General features: G+C 42.2%; 1 protein-coding gene across 1 annotated transcript in view; it reads left to right on the top strand.

Moving 5' to 3' along the window:
* mRpS9 (mitochondrial ribosomal protein S9) overlaps positions 1–27,092 on the top strand; it is a 28,394-nt gene extending 1,302 nt beyond the window's left edge. The window contains exons 6-14 of the mRNA XM_075696392.1: positions 846–925; positions 4,884–4,972; positions 8,236–8,311; positions 16,856–16,981; positions 18,986–19,028; positions 19,141–19,246; positions 22,717–22,889; positions 23,431–23,509; positions 27,010–27,092. Of these exons, the coding sequence (XP_075552507.1) occupies positions 846–925; positions 4,884–4,972; positions 8,236–8,311; positions 16,856–16,981; positions 18,986–19,028; positions 19,141–19,246; positions 22,717–22,889; positions 23,431–23,509; positions 27,010–27,022 (785 nt within the window). The 3' untranslated portion in view covers positions 27,023–27,092. The remainder of the gene's footprint in view (positions 1–845; positions 926–4,883; positions 4,973–8,235; positions 8,312–16,855; positions 16,982–18,985; positions 19,029–19,140; positions 19,247–22,716; positions 22,890–23,430; positions 23,510–27,009) is intronic.
* Positions 27,093–27,822: the final 730 nt, after the last annotated feature.

The raw sequence follows: 27,822 nt of genomic DNA, 5'->3' as shown, positions 1-27,822 counted from the left end.
CTATTATGCCAAAGAAGAATAATTAAATTTGTTGTCAGTATGTGTTGTACTACGTATCTGTTGTGTCTCTACAGCCGTGGTTGGCTGCCGAAGACTTATTGAACTCGAGGAGCCAGGAACATTCTAGCAGGCAGTTCAGGCATCGGAGCAAGCACCGGCGAGGTGTTCGATCTGTGAGGCGCACTCGTCTCTAAAGCACCAGTTCCTTCAAATGCACTCTTAATTATTGTCGTCTTCTGGCGACATATCAGTATCATGCAATTTGATTAAGTGTTTTTTTCATATTGTGTACAATTGGCTAAAGTACCTATGGCATTGAGCAGGGCATATGATATAAGAGAAAGAAAATGCAGCTAAAAGCAGCGTAGTTGCACAGACGATGCTCTACATATATTCATCCATGTGGTATGAGACATGATTGCACAAAAGGTATGCAGCAAATTAAAATATCATTTTCCAAATTCGTGAGGCAGACTCCTAATCATGTGATTGCCTGCACTGCCTATGTTAAGTTTATCATGCTGACAGCTGTCCTATCAAGAAGGTCCAAAGGCAACTCTTACAATTTCATCCTTTCAGAAAATTTTCATATTTCTAATTGGATCCAGCATGGAGCATCCATTTACTGCAGTGAAGCAGCCAGGATGTGTAATACATGCCTAGGGGGCTTACACATTTCTCACATTTTCATAGCATCAACTTGCAGAAGTACTTTGCTGTTCAAACTATTTTATATATATATATATATTTTATCACTGTAACAATATACCTCAAGCGCCCAAATTGCTTCATGCAGCACTGTTTGAACACATCTTGTAATGTTGTGATGCCTTGCTTATGTGCAGCTGCACAGTTCGACTATTCTGGACGGCCGTTTCACTACCTCTTCTACACGACGAGGCCCCACTACTACGCCGTGTTGCATGTGAGAAATGAAATTAAATTCACAACTTTGTTTTATAATGCATGAATGATGCCCCAGCCACACGAGACACTCTCAGTCTCTATTAAGCCTGATTGGGGTCGACTGTACCAATCGCAATTGCAATAGAAATTCGATCCCAATCGGACTTGATCATGATTGACAGTGCCCCATGTAGTTGGGGTATAACGTTGGCACCCGTGATCTGCATTAATATGCTCTGAGCACCCTAACTGCCTCTATTTGTTCTACGTTGTGATTTTCAGAAATGTACACGCTAACATCTTACAGTAGTTGTAACAGTTACAGTAGTTACAGTAGTTACAAATTGTGCACTATTTTGCAGAGCTTTCACGAATTCTTTTAGTATTTGGTGATTTGCAACAAATGACTAGCTGGTAAATGATAAAACAAGAAGCTGAGAACTGTACAAGTGATGGATAAAAAACAATAAGCGTAATGCTAAAAGATACCTTAGACGCAGTAAGGGTAAAACCAGACTAATTCAGGCTGGTACTTGCAAATAAATATGCAGCCTTAGAACAGAGAGATGAAGATGACATAGAGGTAATGAATGAAACCGTAACAAGGCTGGCATCAAGAGCAGCAATTGAAGTGGAAGGTAAGGCACCAAGGTAACCAGTAGGTAAGCTCTCCCAAGTAACAAAGGACCTAATAAAGAAACAACAAAGAATTAAAATGTCCAACTCAAGAGATCAGATAGAATTCGTGGAACTGTCAAAATTTATCAACAAGGAGAAAATAAGGGATATGCGAAATTATAACATGAGAAAGACTGAGGAAGCAGTAAAAAATGAATGCAGCCTGAAGTCTGTGAGAAGGAAACTTAGCACAGGAGAAACCAAATTGTGTGTACTGAAATATAAGCAGGGTAATATCATCGGCAATCTTGATGATATAGCAAAAGCAGCAGAAGAATTCAATACTGACCTGTACAGTACTCGGAGCAGCCATGATACCTACATTCGAAGTAGTAATGAACTATAACTAGCGATGAAGTTAGAAGGGCCTTGTAAGACATGAAATGGGGAAAAGTGGCAGGATAAGATGGAATAACAGTCAAAATAATCAAGGATGGAAAAGGCATAATGCTTGAAAAACTGGCAGCCCTTTATACGAACTGTCTATCAACTTCAAGGGTCCTAGAGAAATGGAAGAATGCCAAAATCATACTAATCCACAAAAAGGGAGGCATTAAAGAATTGAAAAATTACAGACCCATTAGCTTACTTTCAGTATTGTATAAAATATTCACAAAGATCATTTCTAATAGAATAAGGGCAACACTTCACTTAACCAAGAGAATAGGCAGGCTTCAAGAAGGGATACTGTACAATAGATCACATCCATGTTTCCCGCCAGGTAATCGAGAAATCTGCAGAGGACAATCAGCCTCTCTATATGGCTTTCACAGATTACCAAAAGGCATTTGATTCAGTAAAGATACCAGCAGCCATAGAGGCATTACGTAATCAAGGAGTACAGGAGGCTTACGTAAATATATTGAAAAATATCTACAGAGATTCCATAGCAACTTCAAATCTCTACAAGAAAAGTAGCAAGATTCCTATAAAGAAAGATGTCAGACAAGGAAACACTCTCTCCAATGCTATTCACTGCATGCTAGGAAGAAGTATTCAAGCTATTAAACTGGGAAGGTGCAGGAGTTAGGATGAATGCCGAATATCTCAGCAACTTTCACCTTGCGGACAACATTCTCCTGTTCAGCAACACGGGGGCAAGTTACAACAAATGATTGGGGATTGAGAGAGACTGTAAGAGTGGGACTGAAGATTAATATGCAGAAGACAAAGGTAATGATCAATAGCCGAGCAAGGGAACATGAGTTCATCATCGCCAGTCAACCTCTAGAGTCTGTGAAGGAGTCTGCAAAGGACAATTACTCACAGGGAACCCTGATCATGTGAAGGAAATTTACAGAAGAATAAAAATGGGTTGGAGCGCATATGGCAGACGTTGTCAACTCCTGACTAGAAGCTTAGCATTATTATTGAAACGAAAGGTGCACAATCAGTGCATTTTACTGGTGCTAATATATGGGGCAGCAAGTTGGAGACTGATAAAGAAGCTTGAAACCAAGTTAAGGACCACGCAAGAAGCAATGGAACAAAGAATGTTTGGGATAACGTTAAGAGACAGAAAGAGAGTGGTGTAGATCAGAGAGAAAACTGGAATAGCCGAGATTCTAATTAACATTAAGAGAAATAAATGGGGCTGGGCAGGTGGTGTAATGCGTAGGTTAAATAACCAGTGCACCATTAGGGTTACAAAGTGGGCACCAAGAGAAAGGAAGCACAGTCGTGTATGACAGAAGACTAGGTGGGGTGATGAGATTAGGAAATTCGCAGGCACCAGTTAGAATCAGTTGGCGCAGGACAGGGGTAATTGGAGATCGCAGGGAGAGGCCTTCATCCTGCAGTGGACATAATGGGCTGGTGATGATAGAATGATGGCACTGTGGATAAGGAAACAAACGTGGGTAGGCGGTAGTAAATGCTAGCTGGGAATTAAAAGAAGAGGAGTCAAGGGCAGGGTATAGGATGTGTGGAATAGAAATTTGGTGTCAATTTAGCTGTAAATGCAAGAAAAATGTGTTAGGGCATTACATCGCACCTCTTTGAGATCCCGAATCCATGATTTAAACCGTGTTCACATTGCAGAATGTTGTTTGGGAACTAACTCAATGCACTTCGTGGCTCTTTGAGGAGCGAAGTGCAACTGACGGTGGTGCAGAATAGAACACTGTCAGTTACACTATATATATTATATATACCTCAACCCTGTGACCGGCTTCCAGCACTTCACACAAATGCACTTCTTTCCTCTTTGACACTCGTAATGCTAAAGCATTAAAAAATAAAGAAGGGAAATGCTCTAAAGGGTGGTAAGAATTAGATGGAGCAACAAGATTAAGGAATTTGCATGTACAGGGTGAATTTAGATGATGAGGACGCAGATAATTGGAGCTCTTCAGGGAGGTTGCTGCTAGTGCTGATGATTAGTAGCAAAGCAACTGAAGTTCTATGGAACGTTTACAGAACAAGCTTTAAGGTGGTTTGGTACGCCTAAGATCGTAAGCTGGAATACATGGCGCAATAACGACACAAGGACGAAGCAAGAACACGGGACGAGCACTCGTCCCGTATTCCTGCTTCGTCCTTGTGTCGTTATTGCGCCATGTATTCCAGTTTACGATTGAACTACCAACATGCCCGAACTTCTTCCCTACTAACGCGTAAAAGCTGTTAGTTGTTCAATAAGAGCCTGATTAAAGAATATGTTTTACAATTGCTTGTGAACCCTCTGTTAACCCTCCATCCTGTGTTTTGCACAGTAGGTTAGAACGTGTGAAAACTATGAACAAACATTAGGCCTAAGGGTTTGACATAATAAAGGTTGAATAATAATGGCAGGCCAGTGACTTAATGCAACGGCTTAGTGGCTATGACATTCTGCAACTGATCGTGAGGTCATAAGTTTGATTCCCGGCCACGGTGCCCACATTTTGATGGGATGCATAAACACTCATGTACTATGCATTGGGTGCACGTTAAAGAACTCCGGAAGGTCAAAGTTAATGAGCTGTCCACTACTGCTACCCTCATAACCTGCTGCACATTTTTGGACATTAAATCCCACAGTTTTAAATGGTAGGCTAGTGCCAACCCTATTCTCAATTTTGCTGGACATCGATGTTTTCTAGAGTGGTCAAAAATTTAGCTAAAAATACATTGAAACCATTTGTCCTGGCAATCCTGGCAATCCTGGCAAAGTTTGAAAATCCAGCTGTTCAAATAATATTGACAGACCTAGTTAATGCACATGATGAGTGTTTAATGTATCCGATACTTCTGACAAATTATAGTGCATAAACACAGCCATTATGTACCACAAGTTTTTTTTTTTTTTTTCATTAAAGGATGCAGTCACTCATCTGGCAGAACTGAACCGCCTGGAAACCCGTATGATCAAAAGAGGAGTGGCAGAACCAGCAGCTGAACAAAAGTTGTAAGTTTCTTAACCTATACTGGGGGAGGGGGATGGGGGGGGGTTGTTGCCTGACTTTCAGTGCATGCAGCTACAAAACCCTCGGGTCTCCTTTGAAATGTTCCCCAAATGTTCCAATATGCAATTAATGTTTATTTGTTGTTCAGTGATAGCGTCATCTAGGCACTAATTCTCCCTTTTAAGCCTGATTGTCTTCAACTATTCTGGTTAGTACTCCTGATTTCATGGTAGCCACATGCTGCAGGGAGCTCCTAAAAGTTGTGGTAATTTCATAAGTGAGGCCCAAGTATTACTTATGAAGTGCACTAGCATCTGAACTCTCTTACAATGCATATACTAACACGAAGCATCTGGTAACACAAGCGTAGACTAATAGTAAGAATGAATTTGAATCGGGGCATGACAGGCAGCATACCATTCATTCCACATCACCCAGCTAGCTCATCTCATGTGCAGTTGCTGGTCGATAACATAACACTAGCTTATTTCCAACCCTCATTTGGAGAACTGAAGTTCTTCATAAAATGAAATGTTCACTTCTGCAGTAAAAGCTGCTTTAAAAATTTGGCAGAGGCACACTGTTCATATGTGGGAATGCGAAAGCATTAGAGTCTCTTTGGTGAAGTGCTTTCGATTGATGTTTTCAACCTGCGTCGAAATTCTTTCAACTGATTCGGTGTGTGCATGTGTTTGCATATATATTGGCCACAAACTGGCTCATTTTATACGCTCTTGAGGTGGGCTCCATATACCATTGCAGTTGACACAGCACTGATGAAATTTGAAAAGCAAGTGACGTACAGGGGTCAGCATTCTCTTTTTATACACTCAAGATGTGACGCCACCTCCTCCCCATTGGTCCTAGTGTGTGCACAATGAAGCATGCACTAGGACACACTTTTAGTCACCGAGGTGGCTGCGACATATGTGCAATGATGCACACACTAGGCATACCTTTAGTGAGCCAGAACCTCGGAGTCGCCGTGGCATCGTTGCAGAGTGCTTATCTCTCACCCCGATGGCCCGTGTTCGATTCCCTCCCAGACCGAAATGTATCAAATTTTCTTTTCAAGGCCATTAATTTACTTTGTTTGCAGGAACTTCCCTAAGAAATTTGACATCAATCCGAGCATTTTTGACATGTTCTTACTCTTTGCGCCAGCGGCCATTTTTGGTACCATCGATCGGCCACGCTGCTGCCGCCAATGGATTTTCGCTTAATGGGGCATATAATGCGTTCACATTAAAAGCATCCATAAGATGTGAAACATTGTTTCATCCTACTCAAAATATATACACTGAAGGAATATGAGTTAGCGGTGTGAAAGCACTTCTGGGTGTTCTTGCCTTGCAAACATAGACTTCTAACAGCGCTTTAAGCATTTTTCTCCCAGGAGTACTCTGTTATGCCTCTATATCAAGAGAAAAACAAGAACATGATGTTTTGTTGTACTTGTGTAATGACAAGGTGTTGCTGTTCTACATACAAGTTTGTCGGTATACGGGGTGGTCATTTTTATGTTTTCCAGAATTTTTGAAAATCGCCTGTGGCAGGTAACGTAATTCTTGCCATTGAGCTGGATTATTCGAAGAGGTGGACATTACTAGCACAAGAAATCGAAACACGTGTTCAAGTAATTAACAGAATAGCACTAATTAACTTCCTAAATAATTACTTTACAGTACATATTGCAACTTTCAATTTGTAATTGGTGAGCTTGCAAGACATGTCCACTTGAAATGAATCTCCAGAATGACAACAGTTTCAAGATATTGTTTCCCAAAGTGCTTGACAATATACATGGACATTCCAGTTACTTTCATGTTTCAATTTTTTAATTATGGGGTTTTACGTGCCAAAACCACTTTCTGATTATGAGGCACGCCGTAGTGGAGGACTCCGGAAATTTAGACCACCTGGGGTTCTTTAACGTGCACCTAAATCTAAGTACACTGGTGTTTTTGCATTTCGCCCCCATCGAAATGCGGCCGCCGTGGCCGGGATTCGATCCCGCGACCTCGTGCTCAGCAGCCTAACACCATCATGTTTCAATGCACGAAAGAAGATTTTGCTGAAAGAATAAGTGAAACAACAGTGGATTTTTACGAAAAGTTTGATGGTGCATATCTCCAAACTGGTGTTAATTTGAAATTTTATTGCAAATGGATACACCTTGCAAACTAACTAGCTACAATTTGTAAATTGTGATATGTGCTGTGAAGTAATTAATTAGGAAATGAATTAGGGGATATTTTAATTAGTTGAATATGTGTTTCAATTTTTCATGCTAAGAATGTCCACCTCGCTGAGTAATCCAGCTCAAGAACTGGAATTGTTATCTGCAACAAGTGATTCTTAATAATACCAGAAAGCTTAAAAATGATAACACCATACAGTTCAGGAGAACCACAAAAACAGTGCACAAGGTATAAAGTGCCATGCAGGAAATAGTTTGTGTAGAATTGTAGCAATTCATTGTTTGTGGCTTGTGCATGCTTTTTTTTTTTGTGTCTGTGCTTGTACGTGTGCGCATGCTGTTGCATCACTTTCAGTGATGCCCTGCGTTCTTGAAAGAGAAAACAAATCCTGTATTTACTCTATTTTAGCGTGTACTTTTTTCCTGCAAGATTTGCTAAAATATGACACATGTGCTAGATTCGAATAAAAACAAAAACTACAATAATGACAAGCTATCATCATTGGCATTAAAAGTTTCTTTAATCCTATCCAAACCTTACTTGGAGCAGCAGTAGGTTTTTTGATCACTCTGCAAGTTCATTAGACTACAGTTTATTCTAGGCATTGCAGTGAGGCTGCCATGATCTGCAATGCTTTTAAAGAATCTGTGTCTCAAGTGCCATAGACAGCACTGAAAATGCAGTGCTCTGGGCGGTTGACAGAGATTACGAAGCCTCCATCAGCAACAATGAGTGATGCACAGTTTATTGTAGCTTCGATACAATAACTTTTTTTCCACTTTAGAGGGAAGTGCCAGTATTATATCTCTCTTACCATGAAAAACTGGTAAGTGAGGAATAATGGGAATTGCATTTATGATTTCTTGAATGTTAAAAAACATGGTGCATGTTACAATAGTGGGCACTGCACCTTTTCATCTATGGCCATGAAAATCAGGTGCGCATTACAATCGACGGCGCTTTATCTCGAGTAAATACAGTAGTTAACTTAGTTGTATTGGGCAGTGCAAGATGTTTGTGCATAGCTGATGAATAACACGTGCACTTCACATTGTGTCTGCTAGAAATGTTCAAGACAGCACCTGGCTTCCAAAGAAGGATCTTGAACTGCTGCTTCTGGAGACATTGAAAGATCTTCAGGTGATTTCCCACATCTTGCTAGTTTTCGCACCCTCCCCATCCATGTTTGACCTCAAGTGTAGAGAAACCTCGACTTTGCTAGTTTCTTGGTGTTGGTTCTATTTTGAGCAATAACTAAGACGTTGGTACTATATGAGCATATATATATGAGCATACTATATTGGTGAAAGCTTAAGAGTGCAAGAAACATACTCGCATAGACGCACACGCTCACACATACAAACACTGAAGGACCCCTTCCCTTCGCACAGTTTCATGTGTTTGAATTTGTGAGTGTGCGCATGTATGTTTATGTGTCTTGTACTCTTAAGCTTTTGGTACAACTTCAGCACATTGCTGCTCAACATCAGCACATTTTACTCTGTGTCATGACGTTACAATAATGCCAATGATGTCATGTCTGCATTTAGTGACCAACTTCACTTTCACATCAAATTAAATTACCTTTAAATAATTTCCAACCAACGAACTTGCTGTGTCATTCTTTTACATGTGAGAAACACGTGGCAGGGTTTCTCTAGCTTTTAAAATACCATATTTACACGATTCTACCGCACCACCGATTGTAACACGCAGTTATATTATTGCCCAAATACAATAATAATGATGATAATAACTTGGTGCGGATTCTACCGCGCACATCAAGTAACGAAACCTGAGCCAACGCGTATCAGGTTGAAACAGTATTATGGAACATAAAAAGGCACACAGACACACACACACAGCTGAATCTTAGTGGATAGTGGCTGTCAGAGCCCAACAACACCCCCTTTTCGCTGTCTGCTGACCACAGAAAGTCACCTTGAGTTCCATTTAATGCATTAGAAATGCCGCAGTTCTGGAGGCTCATGCAAGCATGGTCTGCGGAAGGGCATTCTACGCACCATGGACCGACCTTGCGATGTCTCCGAGCGTGGCTTTCTTCAGACTACCTATTTGAGAGCAGCGTGGCTGACTACCTTGCATTGAGCTTTCTTTTTTTTTTTTTTTTTAGTAAGAATTGTTTTTATTTTTGATATAGAGTAAAATTAGTTATGATCGAATCGCACATGTAAATGTGAGCACACCTTTTATTTTAAAGATGTGCGTGTTATCGCCCAAATATGGTAACCTTAATGCACACCTAAGCACATCAGCATTTTCTTGCATTTTGACCCCATTGAAATGTAATAACAATCACGTTGAAGTGTTAATATTGCAGTCAATGCCCGATTTTTCGAATTCCCTAAGGACTGAAAAAACACGAAATAAAATGAATGCATGCCTTTTGCTGCTTTAGTGGCTTGAAAAATTTGTTGATTCATGTTCATACGGCGTTCTGCTTGCACGTGATAATGTCTGCTTGAATTTTAGCTAGGATCATGTCATCACTGTGCACTAATGGCAATGTCATCAGTGCTTGGGTCAATTCAGAGCTCATTGGCAGCACAGTAGCTGGCTCTTCATATTCAGTTTACGGAAATTTTTATCGTTGGTTAATTCCACACAGTGTATAGCTCATTGTCAGCGAATCGTTCAAATGTTATCTCAGTGGGAATCGCAACACCAGCGACATGCAGGTCGTGGATCAGTGAGTCCATAGAAGGGGTCTGATTGGGCATGCTGTTGTTAAAGGAGCCCTGAAGCACTTTTCTAACTGATCATAAATGGCCTCACTATTAAAGGGCATTGTCTCATGAATCTCATGCCGTAAAATTTTTTCAAATCCTATAAGTGGAGTTAGCGCACCGATGCCCTTGTTTCTCTCTCTTTTCATCCCTGCTAGTCCGTTGCTAGCTACACAGTGGAGCAGCCAAGAGAGCAAAGCCCCGGCCAGAAGTTGAGAATTGCTGCGGCAAACAGGCTCATCACAGCATCCTTGACACGAGATTGTAAATTCCTTTCTGCATGCATTGCAGTAATATTTGGCTCACATGTTCACAGCAGCCATAATCTACGACATATCAGCAACATGTTCTTACTATGTTCAAAAAGTGTTTGAGGGCTCGTTTAGCTCCAGGTGAGATCGCCACCTTGGTTCCAAGCATGAAGCGCACATGGCAAAAACATTTGTGAAGCGCGCCTTTACACTGCCTTCCATTTGTCAGAAAGCATACCAACAGCAGATCTGAGATAAACGTGACTTTTGCCGCTTCCAAGGTCTTCACCTTACTTCTATGGAAATCCATAATCATTTGCTTGGAAATGCCGAACTTCTCGCTCACGCCGGCTTTTCTTTTTTGACATCAGCCTATGGTAGTGCTTTCTGCACTTGGAAACCATTGGCGAGGATGATGAAGGCGGATGATGATGAGGCCATTGCTGACAGCAGCAAATCCTTTCAATGAAAAACACGGCACTGAACAAAAGGAAGCTTGGTAGCAAACATCAATGCAGCTAGGCCTAGCGTTGCAAAGTGCACAACAGCACAAGACAACTTTTGGCCGGACACAAATAACTATGGTGGCCCGGTGGCTATGGCTGCCAGTGGATCTGTGTGCGAGTGTGCTGGTTAGAGGCTGCGAGGTGATCAAAATAGTTGCAGTGGTGGCCTTGATTAATGCCATTTTGGACCTGCAGTCACAGAAAAAAGTAAGAAAAATCAGAAGGGTTTCAGCATCGGAAATTTCAGACAACCTTAACATTGGTTGTATGGGTTACGTGTCTGTGCCACGAAAGCATCTGAATCATTATGCATGCGCGAAAAATCGGTCGTGAACTGTAACAGTGGATATTCTCACTTCTTATATTGCTTGTTTGTGCTGCTTTCTGATAATTATTGCAAATTAGCTTTACTGAAGTGTGGTTTATCTACTCTTCTGCTGAGAAGGGCTGATTTTTTAGCACTTTATGAAGGTCTCGTTTTAAGGCATTCACATTCTTAAGAAAAACACCTGTACCCATGCATTTGGAAGCACGTTAAAGGTCCCCTAGTGGTCAAAATTAATCCGGACTCCCCCTCTACGGCGTGCCTCATAATCAAATTGTGGTTTTGCCACGTAAAACCCCAGAATTCATTCAGGGTACTTAACATACTTTTCGGGGCCATGTATGCATGCATGCATGCATGCATGCGTGTGTGTGTGTGTGTGTGTGTGTGTGTGTGTGTGTGTGTGTGTGTGTGTGTGTGTGTGTGTGTGTGTGTGTGTGTGTGTGTGTGTGTGTGTGTGTGTGTGTGGGTGGGTGTGTGTGTGTGTGTGTGTGGGTGTGTGTGTGTGGGTGTGTGTGGGTGTGTGTGTGTGTGTGTGTGTGTGTGTGTGTGTGTGTGTGTGTGTGTGTGTGTGTGTGTGTGTGTGTGTGTACTGGATACTGGTACAGTCGACTCCTGTCCAGACAACATACACTACGAAATGTTGAGACACCTACACGCAAACACATACCGCACAATCCTGCACCTCTTTAACAGTTTGTGAACAGAAGGCTCTTTTCCAAAAGCCTGGAAGAAGGTGACAGTTATTCCGCTTCTAAAACCTGAAAAGGAACATTCCGATTCGAACAGTTATCGTCCCATTGCTTTAAGCAGCTGTTTGGGAAAAACATTTGAAAGAATGATCAACAAACGGCTTGTGCACTTCCTGTAAATTGACGGGTTACGCTGTCATTATGAGTGTGGTTTTTAGATCCAAGCGCAGCACAGTCAACCAGTTAGTCAGGTCAGAAACAAAAATTCGTGAATTTTTCATCCAGAGGCAACATTGCATCTCTGTGTTAACGGATTTGGACACATATGGAATAAAAGGGCACATATTTGGTATAATCAAAAGCTATCTGGAGGACCCATAGCTTTCTTTTGGGTAATGTTTGGCACAACTCTGTCTAGCCGTTTTATACACAAGAATGGAGTGCCACAAGATGGAGTACTAAGTGTGACTATTTTTAATTGAGCTCAACTCGATAAGTACAGTTATTTCGTGTTCCCCAATCTATTATTTATATGTGGATGACGTACAACTTAGTTGCTCCTCTTGTAACATGGTTACCTGCGAGCGCCAACTCCAGCTAGGCGTAAACTCTATAGTGCGATGGGCAAATGAAAAAGGCTTTAAATTTTGCCTGGAGAAAACTATACATGTACCTTTCAGTGTACCCTGAGGCCTCGCACTGGACCCAACATCGCACATTAAAGGAAAAGAAATCAGAGTAAAAAATGAACACAAATTCCTTGGTGTAACCTTTGACAAGAAGCTCAACCACAAAGCGCACATTGCTTATGCAAAGCAGAAATTTTTCAAATCCATAAATCTAATAAAACACCTATCCCACCAATCATGGGGTTCAGATAAAACACGCCTGCTTTGTATATACAATACAGTTGCCTGGTCGCAGTTGGACTATGGATGCTTTGTGTATGGCTCAGCTCGAAAGTGTGCGTTGGATGCTCTTGACCCAGTGCACCATCTTGGACTACACCTGTTTTCTGGTGCTTTTCGAATGTCCCCCATACAAAACTTGTATGCAGAAACAAACCAGTTGTCTTTGGAACACAGAAGACTATTTTTTGGAAACACATACATAATGAGGGTTTTGTCAGGCTCAACGCACCCTTGTAGAATATGATTTACATGTCTGCGCTTAGTAACACATTTTAGCAGCAGACCAGTAGTCATTCCATCCTTTTTATCAGATACCAAAAACTCAACGTGGACCTATGTCAGGAGATATGCAAAAAAGCATTTTTACAGGATGAACCTCCTTTTGCTCCTTGGAAGGTGAAGCATGCCCAATGCGACTTCAGGTTAACGAAAAACAGGAAACAATCTTTACCAAGAGAGGCTTTACTAAGTGAATATTTTGAAATAGAATTGGAATATAATTTAAACACTAAATATTTTACAGACAGATCAAAGAGCCATGATAATGTAGGTGCTTCAGTCACATCAAATCATTTTGAAAGACAAATTAGACTTTCTAGTCATGCTACTGTGTTTACTGCAGAACTCAAGCCATCTTGTCAGCTCTTGAAGACACCCTGAAAAAAGGAATTTAGCAATCTGTCATATTTAGTGACTCTTCGAACTCTCTTCAAGCTCTCACATCTAGGGTACTGCAGAGAAATAATTTACTGGGGAAAATACAATATCACTACACTAAATGTCATAACAGAAGTTTAAACAACACTTTCTGCTGGGTTCCGAGTCATGTAGGAATCCCCGGTAACAAAAGAGCAAATTTTATAGTGGCTAGCACCAAAGATCTCGAGCCATATGATGTCGACCTACTTTGGCAGGATTATAAATGCACATTAAAAACTGCAGTTGTAAAACACTGGCAGAAACTATGGGATCAGCAAGATCATAACAAGATTTATATGTAAAAGCTGTTTTGGAAGAATGGTGCAGTTTTCACCACAGAGAAAGCTTTTACGTAGTATAATCCTATGTCGCCTGAGAAATGGTCACACAAGGCTGACCCATAGTTACCTACCTATTAAATAATAAACCACAACCAACATGCCAACATTGCAATGAAGTTTTCAATGTGCTACACATTTTAATAACATGGTACCAGCTTAGAAAAATGGAGACAAGTATATTTAAAATGCTTTTACGAGCAAAGAATTCCTTTCCATCCCATGCCTTTATTGAGCGATGAGCTGCTTGTGCCACATCAAAATATTTCGAAGTATTTAAAGGCCACAGGAGCCCTACAGAAATTGTAGCGCATTTCATGCTTTTATACTCTTACTTGGCTACTTACACAAACTTACCACATTTTAATGAATAAGGTACTTCTAAAAAATGTGTTTGGCACATTATGGCCTGTACGGCTGCTGCACCATTAAAATCCCAAATCATCATCATCAACAATGAGAGTCGACTATGTATCTAACCATTTTCCTTCCTGCCTGTGCCACTGGGTAGTCCATGGTTTGGTTAAATGGGTAGCGCACCGGGCCGCTGTGCTGAGGGAACAACGTTCGAAACCAACCATCAGACCAACTTGGGTCACTCATTAGGTGGCAATGTGCATATATGTGCACCTCCTCAGTGGACTTCTTTCACGCCGACATAGGCCCCTGTAGATGCAGGACTGGGTAGGCACCGCTGTTAATGAAACTCTTTGATGCCGACTTGCAGCACTCGGTATGTGCCACTCGGTCTGTGTTGGTCTCCAGTGAATTGCCAGCTTGGGTCACTGGGTATGAGCCAGTAGGTGTGTGGCACTAGGCATGTGGCAGTCTTCAATGAACTCCTTGGTGCCAACTTGGATGACTAGGTACGTGCCACCGAGGAATGTGCCACTCTACAATGACGAAAAAGATCTCTTAAAGCTCTCTGATGCTGAGCAATGATGTAAATATACGGCGCCGAGAACAAGTCCAAAAATGGTCGATGCCGTATATTTACGGCGCCATCTGTACATTTAAAAAGCGCGTTAATTTCCAAACCTTTTCTTTTCTGTCATGTGCTGCCACTATGTGGGAGTACAGGGAATTTTTATTGCGCACCTCCCTCTCTCGGTTTTCATTGCATGGTTTGTTTTAGAGCTAGTTTGCCCCGGCGCGTCTATATACTACCGCTCGCGCATTGGCGCGCGCGTGGGCGGCCGGCGGTTCAGGTTTTGTTCCACGGACAGTTTCGGCTTCTTGCGCTTGCAAAAACTGATGGATATCTCGTTACTAATCGCTCAAAGGGCGACCGCCTGTTTCTCGCTCGTTTAGTGCTCACAGGGGTGCACATAGAAAAGATGCCGCCGTGCATGCATTTTCGTTGCTTTTCTTTTTTATTTTTTTTAACACTCGCGAAAACTAATTGCCTGTGGTTGGCGATAAGATGAAGATTAGCAGAATTTTGTCACACATGCTTTTTTGATGGGCACACAACCGCACAGTTTTCTTGAGTGTGCACACTTACGCAGTTTCAGTTTGATTACGCTATGGATGTACTTACTAGATATTAGTGTAAGAGCAGGAACATTTGAGTCTTGCGAAATATTCTCGTGTGCGCATTTTCAAGGCCTTGAACTATGAGTATGAAAAGGCATCAAATTTTTAATTCTTATCAGTTTATTTCCCTTCTTATTGTTGTTATTCATGAATGAAGAGTACATATATACCAATGCAAAATACTTTTTTCTGACTTTACAGTCACCCTAGCAAAATTGCGGTAAATTTTTTTCGAAATAAATCCCTAAGAAGAGTTGATATCTGCAGTAAAAGAAATCGACCCTGGGCGGTCGCATATGGAGAGAAAAATCGACCCTCAAAGGGTTAAGGACAACAGCAACTCGACGCTTTAGCAGGCTGTGCCACAAGTGCGCTGGGTATGTGCCGGTTTTCAATGAACGTCTTTCACACCAAAAATTATGATTTCACTACGTATGTGCTGTTCTTCAAGGAACCTCTCGCCAACTTTGGTCGCTGTGTACATGCCACTGGGTGTGCGGCAAGCGAGGAAACGATTCTCAGCGTTCGCACGCATTGGCACGCCATGCCTCTCATCATGGAGGCCATGTGCGAACTTCTCCATAGCGCCACTAGATGGCGCAGCATGTTCAGAAAGAAGCATGAGGAGGAGCCCAGCTGCTGCATGACGCATTTCTCAGTGTTTGCACGTATTGTCGTGTCATGCATTTCATAGGTCATGTGCAGGCTTCGCAGCTGCGCCGCTAGATTGAGTGTTCTTGTGAAGCACGAAAGAGGAGTCTTGCTGCAGTACACACCTCATACATAACTCGTTTCGACGATGGCAATACATTTTGTACCGATATTAATTCAATGCTAAATGCATTCATCGACAGTCATTGTGAGATGGCTTCTGCCAAATTTTTTTCATTTGTACATTACTTTGTGTGACGTTTCTCATGGAAAGTACACAACTTGGCAGCATGGCCGCTGCAGTCTTATTGCAACACACAGGGTATTGAACTGGACCTAAACCGGAAACCAGAAAAAGAATTTTTACTTTTACTCAAACAGGAACTGAACCGGAATGTCGCGGTTTCTTTTTACTACAGAGCAGAATCAAAAGGAGAAAATAATAGTTTTCGGTTCAGGTTGGCCACTTTTTCTGAAACTTTTCATCCATGCATTGCCTGCATTATGGGTCAGCTACACTACTTCATTTGTTCGTGCACACCATCTTTGTGTGATTTTAAAAGTAGCCGCACTGTTAGCATGATCTTCAGCGTATTGCATCAGGGCATTGGCATAGCCAGGGAGTGGCATGCATGGCACGTGCCCTTCCACTCCTGCCAAATTTCCTTGTTGTTATGAACAGTTTCTGGTGAACCGAAACAAAAACCGGAACAAAAAAAATGTTGGTCCGACACTCTACCAGCATAGCAGTTAAGCAGCAAGATTTAATAGGTGTATTTGAGCAGGTACAAATGTATATGGTTGTGGGCAATACAACTCAACAGGGGACGTAAGTACATTTCAGAGTAAAAGGACCCACTGCTCCTGTTTTCTTCATCCTAATTGCATATTCTGTCTTTTTACTTATAACCAACACAACAAACTTAAAATCAAGCTGAGCTCCTCTGTGTTACCTGTGCTTATGTAAATGCAAATGCTACTACATTTCACAGGAGTGTTTCTTTCTCTGCTTTTTTTTTCTTTCCCAGTATGAGTACTTCGTGAAGACCCTAGATCGATTAGTGGAACACCCCTACTCATCGCAAGCCAAAGAATTCATCATGCGTTACAGAAAACCGAGGATATCTACACTTGTTCGAGAGGAGATACCGCCGGTATGCACTTAGGTCCTGCACATATTTGTTATCAGTGTATTGAGGGTAGTTGGGATAAGTTTCCGAATAGGTCTGTAAGTATTATGTGTTGTATGTGGATGGTTCTGAAAGGTTAGCCAGGTTTAAGCCTACCTTCAATATGTAGTTAAACCTTTGGTAAAAAAAAAAAAAAGCTTTTCTCCCATTCATTTGCCCAAGAATCTGTACTGTTCATCATTGTCAAGTTTGGAGCCACTACATTCTCGTAGTAAACTTTATAATCTATTCTCCAGACACTCTTCATAAGCTCAACTTGGGCATAGCTGCTTGAATGCAGTTGTGTGCATGGTTTGGTGCACCACACATTTTTGACTCATATAGATAGCCCTGGCTCATTCCACAGTGTTTAGTTTCCTGACAGACCTTTATTTTCCCTGTTCTGTGCTGCTCACTGCCTTTGGCGAGATTTCTGTGCAGGGATTGTTGCAGTCTTTACACACCATGTCGTAAATCGTGGCCCATTTATCATGTGATATTGGCTTTTGAATTGAAATTTCAACACATTGTTGAAGATACCTTTTGTTACATGCATTTATTTCTCTGTGTTTCGTGCTGAAAATGAAGTCATGTATTTGCGAATTCCACGGCCATGTAATTTACCCAGGACCTTTGTCAAACTGCTGCGACAGCTTCTTGCATCCCTCCAGCCCACTTTGTTCTGGAAAATAAAATTTGAATTTGAATTCCAAGCTGTTACAAGAAGCTCACATGACATGTCCGCCAACTGGCTGCACTAGTGTCAACTGCATATATGAACTTTGCCTAAATTTTGAGGCACATGCCTTGAAGGCCACCCCAACAAATTTGCTGTGCCTCCTTCCTCTTGAGGAAACAAAACTGTGGCCGCCCTTTTAGCAGGGAACCCTTGCGCGACTAGCTGAAGAACAAATTATGCTTTGAGGTAAAAAGGGACGTACGATAAATATTCAATATAACTAAGTAATTGAGACAGAAAATCTACTTCGTTATAAATGTCATTTTGTCAAAAAAACAAAGGAACGGCTCCAAAAAAGTCATAGAAGGCTGGGATGTGCGCTCCAACTGGTGGGAGCCTGCAAAAATGTATGCTGAAACACATCCATGCTTGATAATAGGGATGTGACAGAGTAGAAACTCTGCTGACACTTGTGAGCAGCAGCCTTGTCTATTGGTTATCATAACATGATGCTGTTGGACCCAAATAAGAAGCTGCCACCACATGGCAGAGTGACCTCCTCGGCACTGTTTACCTCTCGAGTTTGATGGGAAGAATTGAAGGGTCACTGCATAGGCTGCACCATACTGTGCAAGGCAGATTTGCCAATTTGTATTCCTTAGTATGGGGCTACAGCACTTGAAATAATTCAGTATAAAATGCAGGCACTACAGTCTGGACCTCAAAAAACTTTGAATAAAGCGAGGTTTTCAATAAAGTGTCTTATGGAAAACAGCGTGAGAAACAAGGACTGAGACAAACTGCATAAGTGCTCGTGTTATGTGTGTCTCAGTTCTTGTTCCTCACGCTGTCTTCCACAATGAAATGCAATGCGAACTAGCCCAGTGTTGCACCCATTTGCAGTTGGATTACATAATTTCATTATAACAAGAGATTATTGTACATATGAGCGATAAGCAGACATGTTCTCATTCTTGTGTTCAGTTGCTTTGCTCTTTCAGCGTGTAACAGTGTGCTGGCTGATTTCTTGCGGACCTCTTATAGTCTCACAGCAAAAGTGGAAAGTCTAAGGTCTCTGGTAGATGCTACTGAATGGTACATATAGATAAGGAGTCAAGACTAGACGGCTCGCTCTGATATTGTTGATATTTTGGAACAGTATTGCAGACAATAGTTTGTCAAGATCACAGACTTGTTTGGGTCGCACAATCTGTAACAATTTTGGGATTGAACCTGCAGCACAAGAACATGTAAGCTTTTGTGATCCGATAATAGTTCTTTAAAAACTCTTTCTTTCCCCCAACACGCAGTTGCAATATGATGAAACTGGCAGGCCTTATGCGAAGGCTAATGGTAAGTTCATCTGTATATTTGCTTCCTCATACAATGGCTTTTAGCTAAGGTTAGTGTCTGGGTTTTCATTGGCTTTTGTATTCCTTCTCTACACCCCCCTCTCCCTTTTAAGGTGCCCGAAAGCATGCGAGGGCTGAAGTGACTGTCTGGGGCAATGGCACAGGAAAAGTGAACATCCATGGTCACGGCATCGAGTACTTCGATGATGTCACAGACAGGTTGGTCAGCATCTTCTTCTTGAGGCTTATTGACATCCAATCAAGCGCCATTATTTAACAGCAATTACATTTTTCAGTTTATTGCTTAATATAACGGTTACGCTTTTAGCAGTTATGAAATACAAAAGCGCTACATCACTGCACTGTAGTAGACAGCCTGGTTTCATGCTCCATGTAAGCTGACATTGCACAGCTGTTTGACCTCTGTGCTGAAGTGAACAATTCACAGAAAATGCTTTTCTGCACATAACTAATTCACTGTGGCAAAGTACAGATGTATTTAGCTGTATGCACTGTTCTAAAGAGCCTGCCCTTCTGTGATGGACACAAAATCATAACATCATATGCAGTCCCCTGCTGTCATGTCAGGTCAGCATCATGCTCTTGAATAACCACGTTGCTTTACAGATGAAATACTGCTTTCGGTGATGATTGGGCACCTCCATTGCACGTAACATATATGGCACTGATGCCTCATTTCCTGCTTGTTTCTATCTATACATAGTGGATGCAGGTTACATGAAATTCTGATGAAATTTTTTATAAGCAAAACTAGACAATTTTGGTGGGTTTTCTACACTTTGAGCGACATCAGATTCATCAGATCATCAAGGTCATCAGATTATAAAAAACAATTTTCTTCCTTAGTTTTGATCAACAGATTTACACTTGTGTATCTTCACCATGACACACTAAAATACTCACTTGTATGTTTGCGTAACATTGTTCAGTCAAGGAGCAGCACTATAGTTCTTAAAGCGAAGCTTTCTATACCTCTTCCTTCAACTCTCTCACTGCTGCTGCTGCTGTCTGGCACACCACGTTGGGGAGTGGTTCAGAGCGTGTGTACACATGACAGGAGCGCGGCAGAGAGGAAAGGTGACGCAAGAAACTCGTTTGGGCCTTTGCACCGCAACGAATATGCACAATGCCTTCTGGAGCTCCCTGGGCATCGCCACATTAGCCTCTTGACAGCTGTAATTATCCGTGACCTCCACAAAAGCATGGCAGAAATTGCAGTGATTACCTTTCTAATAACATGCAAGTGCAGAGGGAAGCTAGATAGAATGATAGAAAGGTGGGGGAAAGGAGGCAGAGAATGGGTAGAAACAACGCATTGGCAAAACAAGTGAATAATAGCCTTGCTACTCATTGCTGTCATTTCCCATACAAGGGTTGTGAGGGATAGGGAAAAGGTGACGTGATAAGGTGAGGAAACACTACTACTATAGACATGACAGCAGCTGCAGGCAAATGGGTTAAATTTAAGTTCAAGATATGGTACAATAAGTTTCTGCTATTTCTTGTTTTTCTGCTATTTCTTGCTATTTCTTGTTAAGTAATGCTTAACAGTCTCGGGAGAGAACAGCAATTTACAATAGGCAGCGAGGCACTGGAAGTCGTAAGGGAATACATCTACTTAGGGCAGGTAGTGACTACGGATCCGGATCATGAGACGGAAATAATCAGAAGAATAAGAATGGGCTGGAGTGCGTTTGGCAGGCATTCCCAAATTATGAACAGCAGGTTGCCGTTATCCCTCAAGAGAAAAGTATATAATAGCTGTGTCTTACCAGTACTCACCTACGGGGCAGAAACCTGGAGGCTTACGAAAAGGGTTCTACTCAAATTGAGGACGACACAACGAGCTATGGAAAGAAGAATGATAGGTGTAACGTTAAGGGATAAGAAAAGAGCAGATTGGGTGAGGGAACAAACGCGAGTTAATGACATCTTAGTTGAAATCAAGAAAAAGAAATGGGCATGGGCAGGACGTGTAATGAGGAGGGAAGCTAACCGATGGTCATTAAGGGTTACGGACTGTATCACAAGGGAAGGGAAGCGTAGCAGGGGGCGGCAGAAAGTCAGGTGGGCGGATGAGATTAAGAAGTTCACAGGGATGGCATGGCCACAATTAGTACATGACCGGGGTTGTTGGAGAAGTATGGGAGAGGCCTTTGCCCTGCAGTGGGCGTAACCAGGCTGATGATGATGATGATGATTTCTGAAAAATTAAACACCATGCAAATTTGTCAAGCGGGCAACTTACGCAGGGCGTGCAGAAGCAGCGCCGCATTAAAGCACACCGTAGGGTCTTGGCAACACTACAAAAGCAGTCGCACATAAAATCAACACTTCTGTGCCTGCCGTAGTAGCTTTGTGGCTGTGGCATTGCTCGAGGTGGCGGGTTTGATCCTGACCGCAGCAGCCACATTTGATGGGGGGCGAAATAAAGAAACTCTCCTGCACTTATATTTAGGTACACATTGAACGACAACATGGTGTCAAAATTAATCAGAATTAATCTGGTTGTGGTATTGGTATGTACAGCCTCACAGTTCAATTAAAATTTAATACTTCTGCCACGACACGATGTGCCATGTGAGGCAATGAATATGCTCAACCCTCAGAGGTTATGAAGTATGGCACACAACAATGCCTCCCCTGTGTGTTCAGTGTAACATGCAGACAAACAGCATTTGTGCGCGCAAGGTAACATTTAACATCAACTAACCACTCTCGTGTTGGACTAAACGTTGGAAGAAAGTGAACATTCGCCATCAACATCACTGGTAATTATCATTGATCAAAGCAAACAGCACAGAAAACTTTGTTTACATTGATTCCCACAGTGTATGAGATCCGTATAATTTTTAATCATATTTGCTAATTTCAGATTTGGTCACTGCGTTGTAGAACCTTTTGATCTTACTAGAAACCAAGAGCATTAAGGAATATACTACAGTTAAACCTCAATATAACTATTAGTTGTCATTCTGCTTTTCACACCCACTCCTGCGATAGCCTGATAAGGCTGCAATATGTATAAATAAAATTCATTATAAGAGAACATCATTATAACGAAATTCTCGATATAATTAAGTATTTATCTTGTTATAACTTCTCCAAAGCACACCTTGTCTTTATACACAATTTCACTATAGCGAAATTCACTATCACCACAAAGGAATACTGAGGCAATAACAGGCAACTTCCATGGATGCAGAAGGTTAAATGGTCAGACTGAAAGTGGCTCTCAAATCATCCACCCCACAACCAAGAGTGATAAAATCGAATTATGGTAAGATCCTATCGCGTCCCGATAGGTGATAGGTGCCATCTTCCCACACGAGCAAGCGGAAGGGGGAGGGGTGGGCAGGTTGGTGCGTGTCACCTTTTTCCGGTGTGACCATGGTTGTGCATGACCGAGCGCATATGGAGCCCGTGTACCCTGTTTTAGAGGTAATCTGCCGCATGTGCAAAGAGTGGCTGCGTCAAGATGGCGCGGCATCATGTGCGCTCTCCACCCGCGTGTTTGCTACAGGAGGCTGTGTAATATGAAGTTTCAGAGATGCATTGAAGCGAGAGGCAGATGAAGCATGAATTGGGGAGTTTCATTAATTCTTGGCTACACGTTGTCACACTCTGGCTTTTCTCGGCCCTTTTGATCTTTTGTGATTCTTTTTCAGGGAGCAGATAATGTTTCCGCTGCAGTTTACGGGACTCCTCATGAAAGTTGACATTGAGGCCACGCTCAACGACGCCGAAGGACCAACTGTCCGTGCAAATGCCATACGCCATGGACTGGCATTAGCCCTGCGCAGCTTCCTCTCTGAGCAGGAGGTGGAAAAGATGAGGCTGGGTGAGAGAAAGAATGGCTCTTCGCATGTTCACAACAGTGCAATTTTTTATAGCTTCTGCATACGTTTGTCAAAGTTTATTTTCTTAGAACAGCAGAAATAAGAAATGAGCAACTTACAATCATTGAAGCTACTGACTGCATAATTGTGTGCGTTTATAGTAAGCATGGTCGACAATTAATAAAACGTGGCAGTCTAAGCACACAGTCATGGTTCATTCTGATTTGTGTGATGCTTCACTGCAAGTCATTTTAGTATGACTCAAGAGTTAGCTTGAGGGTAGCTTTTTTCTTTAGCTCGAGGAAGTGATGGATAAGACGTCACATATGTGTGCTGCTTATGACTATTGATAATTTCCTGATACCTTGTTTGCACCTCACCACAGCACAGAATGAAGCAAAAGTCTCGCATCTGTTTTGTTGTGGTTCATTTATTGCAGACTTGTTGCTCTTTCTGGTTGTAGATTAAGGAGGAATACTGTTGAGATGCCTTCCTTTTCGGAAGCCTACTAACTTGAGTCCCGCTTTGTTATTTACCATGCAGCTGGATTGCTCACGAGGGACCCTCGCCGTAGGGAGCGCAAAAAGCCAGGCCAACAAGGCTCTCGTCGCAAGTACACTTGGTAGGTTGACAGAGCTGGTGCTTGCACATTGGCAGCAATATCTCTTGAAATCAAATCCCATTTGTTTGTACAGCAAAGCGCATTCTTGTAGGAGCAACCTGAAAGGAAGGTTTTGTGCTCACTGTTGCATTTGTTCTTATTTTAAGTATCACAGAAAGCTCACAGTTTTCATCGGTATCAATGAATAGAACATGTGGCAACATTGTTTTCTTTGCTTCCCTGTTTCATCTTGGATAAAAATGAATACGCTCTATTGTACGTGCACCTCGCTATCAAAGAAGTGAGCTGCTGCAGAGATTTGAACCGGTATTAAAGTTTGTCGGCAACTAAATGTTCGAATGAACCAGGCAGATAGCAATGCCAAGCGTTTTATTGAATGATGAAAAAAGAAATGCAAGCTTGCTGAAATGTTTTAGATAAATCAAAGGAACAGTAAAAAATAAATATTCTCTTTAAGCTAGGACAAACACACTTGCCACTGTAAAGAGTACTGATGCATTAATAATAATAAGTCAGTATGTGGTCCAAAATACCTGCAGCACCGTCGCCTAATAAGTACTTTCATTATAAGCAAGGTCACAGGTGCGCTGTGATCCTGCTGGCGGTAGCTTACAGCAGGTGCTTACACATAGCTGGAGACGAGCTCCGCAACTCGCATTCTTTGGATTTGCTACAGTACCAGTTGACTATCAGATTATGTGAACTCCAGCCATCCAGCAAAGATAGATGCGAGTTGTCATGTGCCGAAGCACGCTAAACTGCTAGTGATGTTGTACACTGATGCACTGCATTGGACATGCAGTGCATCAGTGTACAGCATCTCTGAAAAAACAGGTTAATAGAAAGCTTTAGCTTGTCCATGTGTGTATTATCCTTCACAGAATATGAGGTTTCTAAAGACAGGGGTGAGGTGGGGGGTCTTGGGTGCTAATGTTAACCAAGGAAATGACAGCGTTGTAGCGCAAACACAAAGGGGCATTTATTGGTCCTTTTATACAAGGATGCCAGCTAGCCAAAATACATATAAAGAATAGTTCTTCGATGAAGACAGGCTGAGGACGCTAGGGTGTTTGTCTCACCATGCAAGGATACCAAGAGAATAACCTTCGCCCATTCCAGACACCATCCAAGCTGTTAGTCTTCGCTGGTTCAGTTTACACAAACGGAACCATGTCCAAGTGATCATGTTTGCCCATACCAGTGCCGCTTTCCAATGCCTCTTCGGTTCCTCTTATGCTCACATTATCCTGCCGTCAGGCAGCATTTGCATCACAACACTCGCACCATCACTCGTTGTAGCTTGAAACTACAACCCCTACTCCCAATTGTCGTGTGTTATGCAGTTAAACCGAATGTTAGGAGATACAAGAGCATCATGGGGAAGACAAACATCAGGGTATTTGAGAGAGTTGAGCAACCCTGTAACGTTTATATAAGCGATTGCATTGGTGGCAAATACCTACAACCTTTGTCCGTAGAGTTTCGAGTCTGATTTATTTTCTTCTCTAGAAATGATTCCCCAAAACAAATGTTGGTGCGTATGTGTAGCGCCATCTTTTCGGGCTAACCTGAGCTATTTATGTTAATTGCTGTGACAGCCGCTAAATGGCACTACATGTAGAAAAATATGTTGTCGCTAGTCGTCTGCACATTCTACTGTGAGTGAATGTGGAGAGATGGACGTCCACCTCGAACAGCGTGTAAACATAAAATTCTGTGTGAAGCTTGGCAAGACATCCACACAGACGTATGAGCTCCTTCGCGACGCTTACAGCAACGGGACATTATCGCGGGCGTCAGTTTTCGAGTGGCACAAGAGGTTTGTTTCGGGGAGAACACAGCAGGCAGGGGTGCCCTGCAACCTCACGGAATGAAAACAGCGTGGCTCGGATCAGGGAGATCGTACAGCAAGACCGTACAATCACAGTCTGCATGCTATCGGATGCTCTAGACATTAGTAAGGCAACATGCCCCCAAATTTTGCGTGAGAACTCGGGGAAACGAAAGCTGAATGCCGGACTTGTGCCGAACTCCCTCACACAGGACCAGAAGGACATGCGAGAATCAGTGAGCGCTGATTTGCTCTCTGAGGAAGAGAAGGATGCTGCATTTGTTGACAGCATCATTGCTGAAGACGAAACATGGTGTTTTCAATGCGGTCCTCAAATAAAGAGGCAGAGCGCCGAATGGCGGTCCACAAGCTCTCTGGCGTAGAGAAAGGTGCAGCGACAGAAGACCAAAACAAAGACGATGCTGATAGTTTTTTTTCTATGCCAGAGGTGTCATACACCACGAGTTTGTCCCACAAGGGCAGACGATAACGCAAGGCCGGGCACTGCTCTCAGCATGACAAAATTTCTTGCCAAGCACAGCATTACTGTACTTCCCCATCCGCCATACTTGCTTGACCTCTCTCCATGCGATTTTTTCCTATTTCTTCGTGTGAAGAGAGCCCTAAAAGGTCGCTGGATGGGGAGCCTGGAGGCCATTCAAGATGCCACGACAAAGGAGCTGACAGGGGGGGAGGGGCCTGCCAAAAGAAGCATTTTCCAACTGTTTCCAAGACCTCAAGTAGCGTTGGAAGCTGTGTATAGACTATTTCGAAGGGGTGCTGCACAAATTATTTCAATGTTGAACGCATTTTTTTCGTGGACTCAGTCTCGGAACTCTGTAGGTTGTAGTTTAACCAGAGAATGGCACAAGGGTGTTATTGGAATGGCCTGCCATATTCTACTGAGCTGTTGCTGGAAAGTGCTGTGAGTGACATAATCATCTACATGCAGTTAGTTTTTGTATCCTTCACAAACGAAAACACCTGTATTACATAAGAACGTTTGGCTGCCACATTGCCATTGGAAAAAGTGTCACAAGATGTCATTCGCAGTGCTACTATTGCCATCCACATCTCCGGTAACCCGGTATTCTGTTATGAGTAATATGTTTATGGACAAGTTAAATCTCTATTATCGGTTTATCAGCAAGTACCACTTTTCAGATGCCCACACACCTGTTCCTGTTTACAGGTTGTTTTACGCACTACTTGTGCATTACGTATTAGTGAAAATAGCACTTAAGAGCTATAAAATATGCCATCAAATTTGTTCATTTGTTTATGACATTGGTAAACATGGTACAACGTAACATATATTTGAACAATTATATTTTGTATTTTAGGTAGAATGGGCACCTGTTCATGTACAAGCGTATACATGGGCATGTTTTTATTTGGTCACATGGTTAGGTAAGGTGAAGTAAAGTTCAGATAGATTATACTGTAGGCATGGTAGGGCTGGTATATGAGACAGTATATATATTTGCTCAAGGCTCTGTTGATGGGCAATGAGACATATTACATTGCATTTGAGATTTGATGAAATTGGTGCAAGCTATTTAACGAGACAGCTAGAGATTAGAAAAATGCCTTTTATGAAATGGTATTTGATAGCTTAGATTGTAATCTGTCCCTTTCTGACATTCTTTTATGATTCACTTTTTTTCAGGCTTAAGCGGTAGTCAGCACGAAGAGAAGACATCAGAGTAGTTATGGTGATCATTAAATAAACATGAACTACAACCATTGTCATTCTGGCTATTCTTTTTCTTCTTTGCGAATAAAATTGTACAGTCGACTTCCATTCATTCGGCCCTTACGGAACCGACGAAATGGATCGAATTATCCGGCGGGTTGAATTAAAGAAAAAAAAACAGTTGGTTCATTTGGCAACATTTTCCTGATTCTAATTTGCCCCCGAATCATACGCGCACCCACTTTCTTTCGGTCATAAGCAGAAAAGCAACGTAGAAATGACATTAATTGTTCTAAAGAAAGTGGAAATGTAACGCGCACCCGACTCTTTAGCGAAAAAAGTTTTGCACAACGGGTGGCCGATTTTCTAAAGTCAGCTTCGCCGCAATACATCAGTAGCACGCGGTAAAGCATACGAACGTCGTGCAGGCGGATTTGGTATCGTCCGAATGCACCACGCAGGCAATTTTCGGCCCAATTTTCCTTTTAAAGGAAGGCACATGTCTGAAGTAAAAAAAAAGCACATGTTAGAATCGGGTGAATACCGTAATCAGGCATTGTGTGCTACGATTATTGCTCGAAAATCTACCTTGGGAGGAGCCGGAAAAGAAAAAAATCCCAGGCTACCTAAGCACTTCTTATGAGCTGTGAATGCGGAAGCATTGATGTCCACTTGAACGTCAATGAGCGGCCCTTCGAGTTTTGCGCTACGAGGAATGTGCCATAGCGGTACTTTCTGCCCGAGCCGGCAAGCAGCAGCAGCCTGCGGTGACAACGCCGCGTGTCA

Source organism: Dermacentor variabilis, chromosome 6 (genome assembly GCF_050947875.1).
Source record: "Dermacentor variabilis isolate Ectoservices chromosome 6, ASM5094787v1, whole genome shotgun sequence".
Classification (NCBI taxonomy): domain Eukaryota; kingdom Metazoa; phylum Arthropoda; class Arachnida; order Ixodida; family Ixodidae; genus Dermacentor; species Dermacentor variabilis.
The sequence above is the reverse complement of the archived record's forward strand: the minus strand, read 5'-3'. Positions and strand labels throughout refer to the sequence as shown.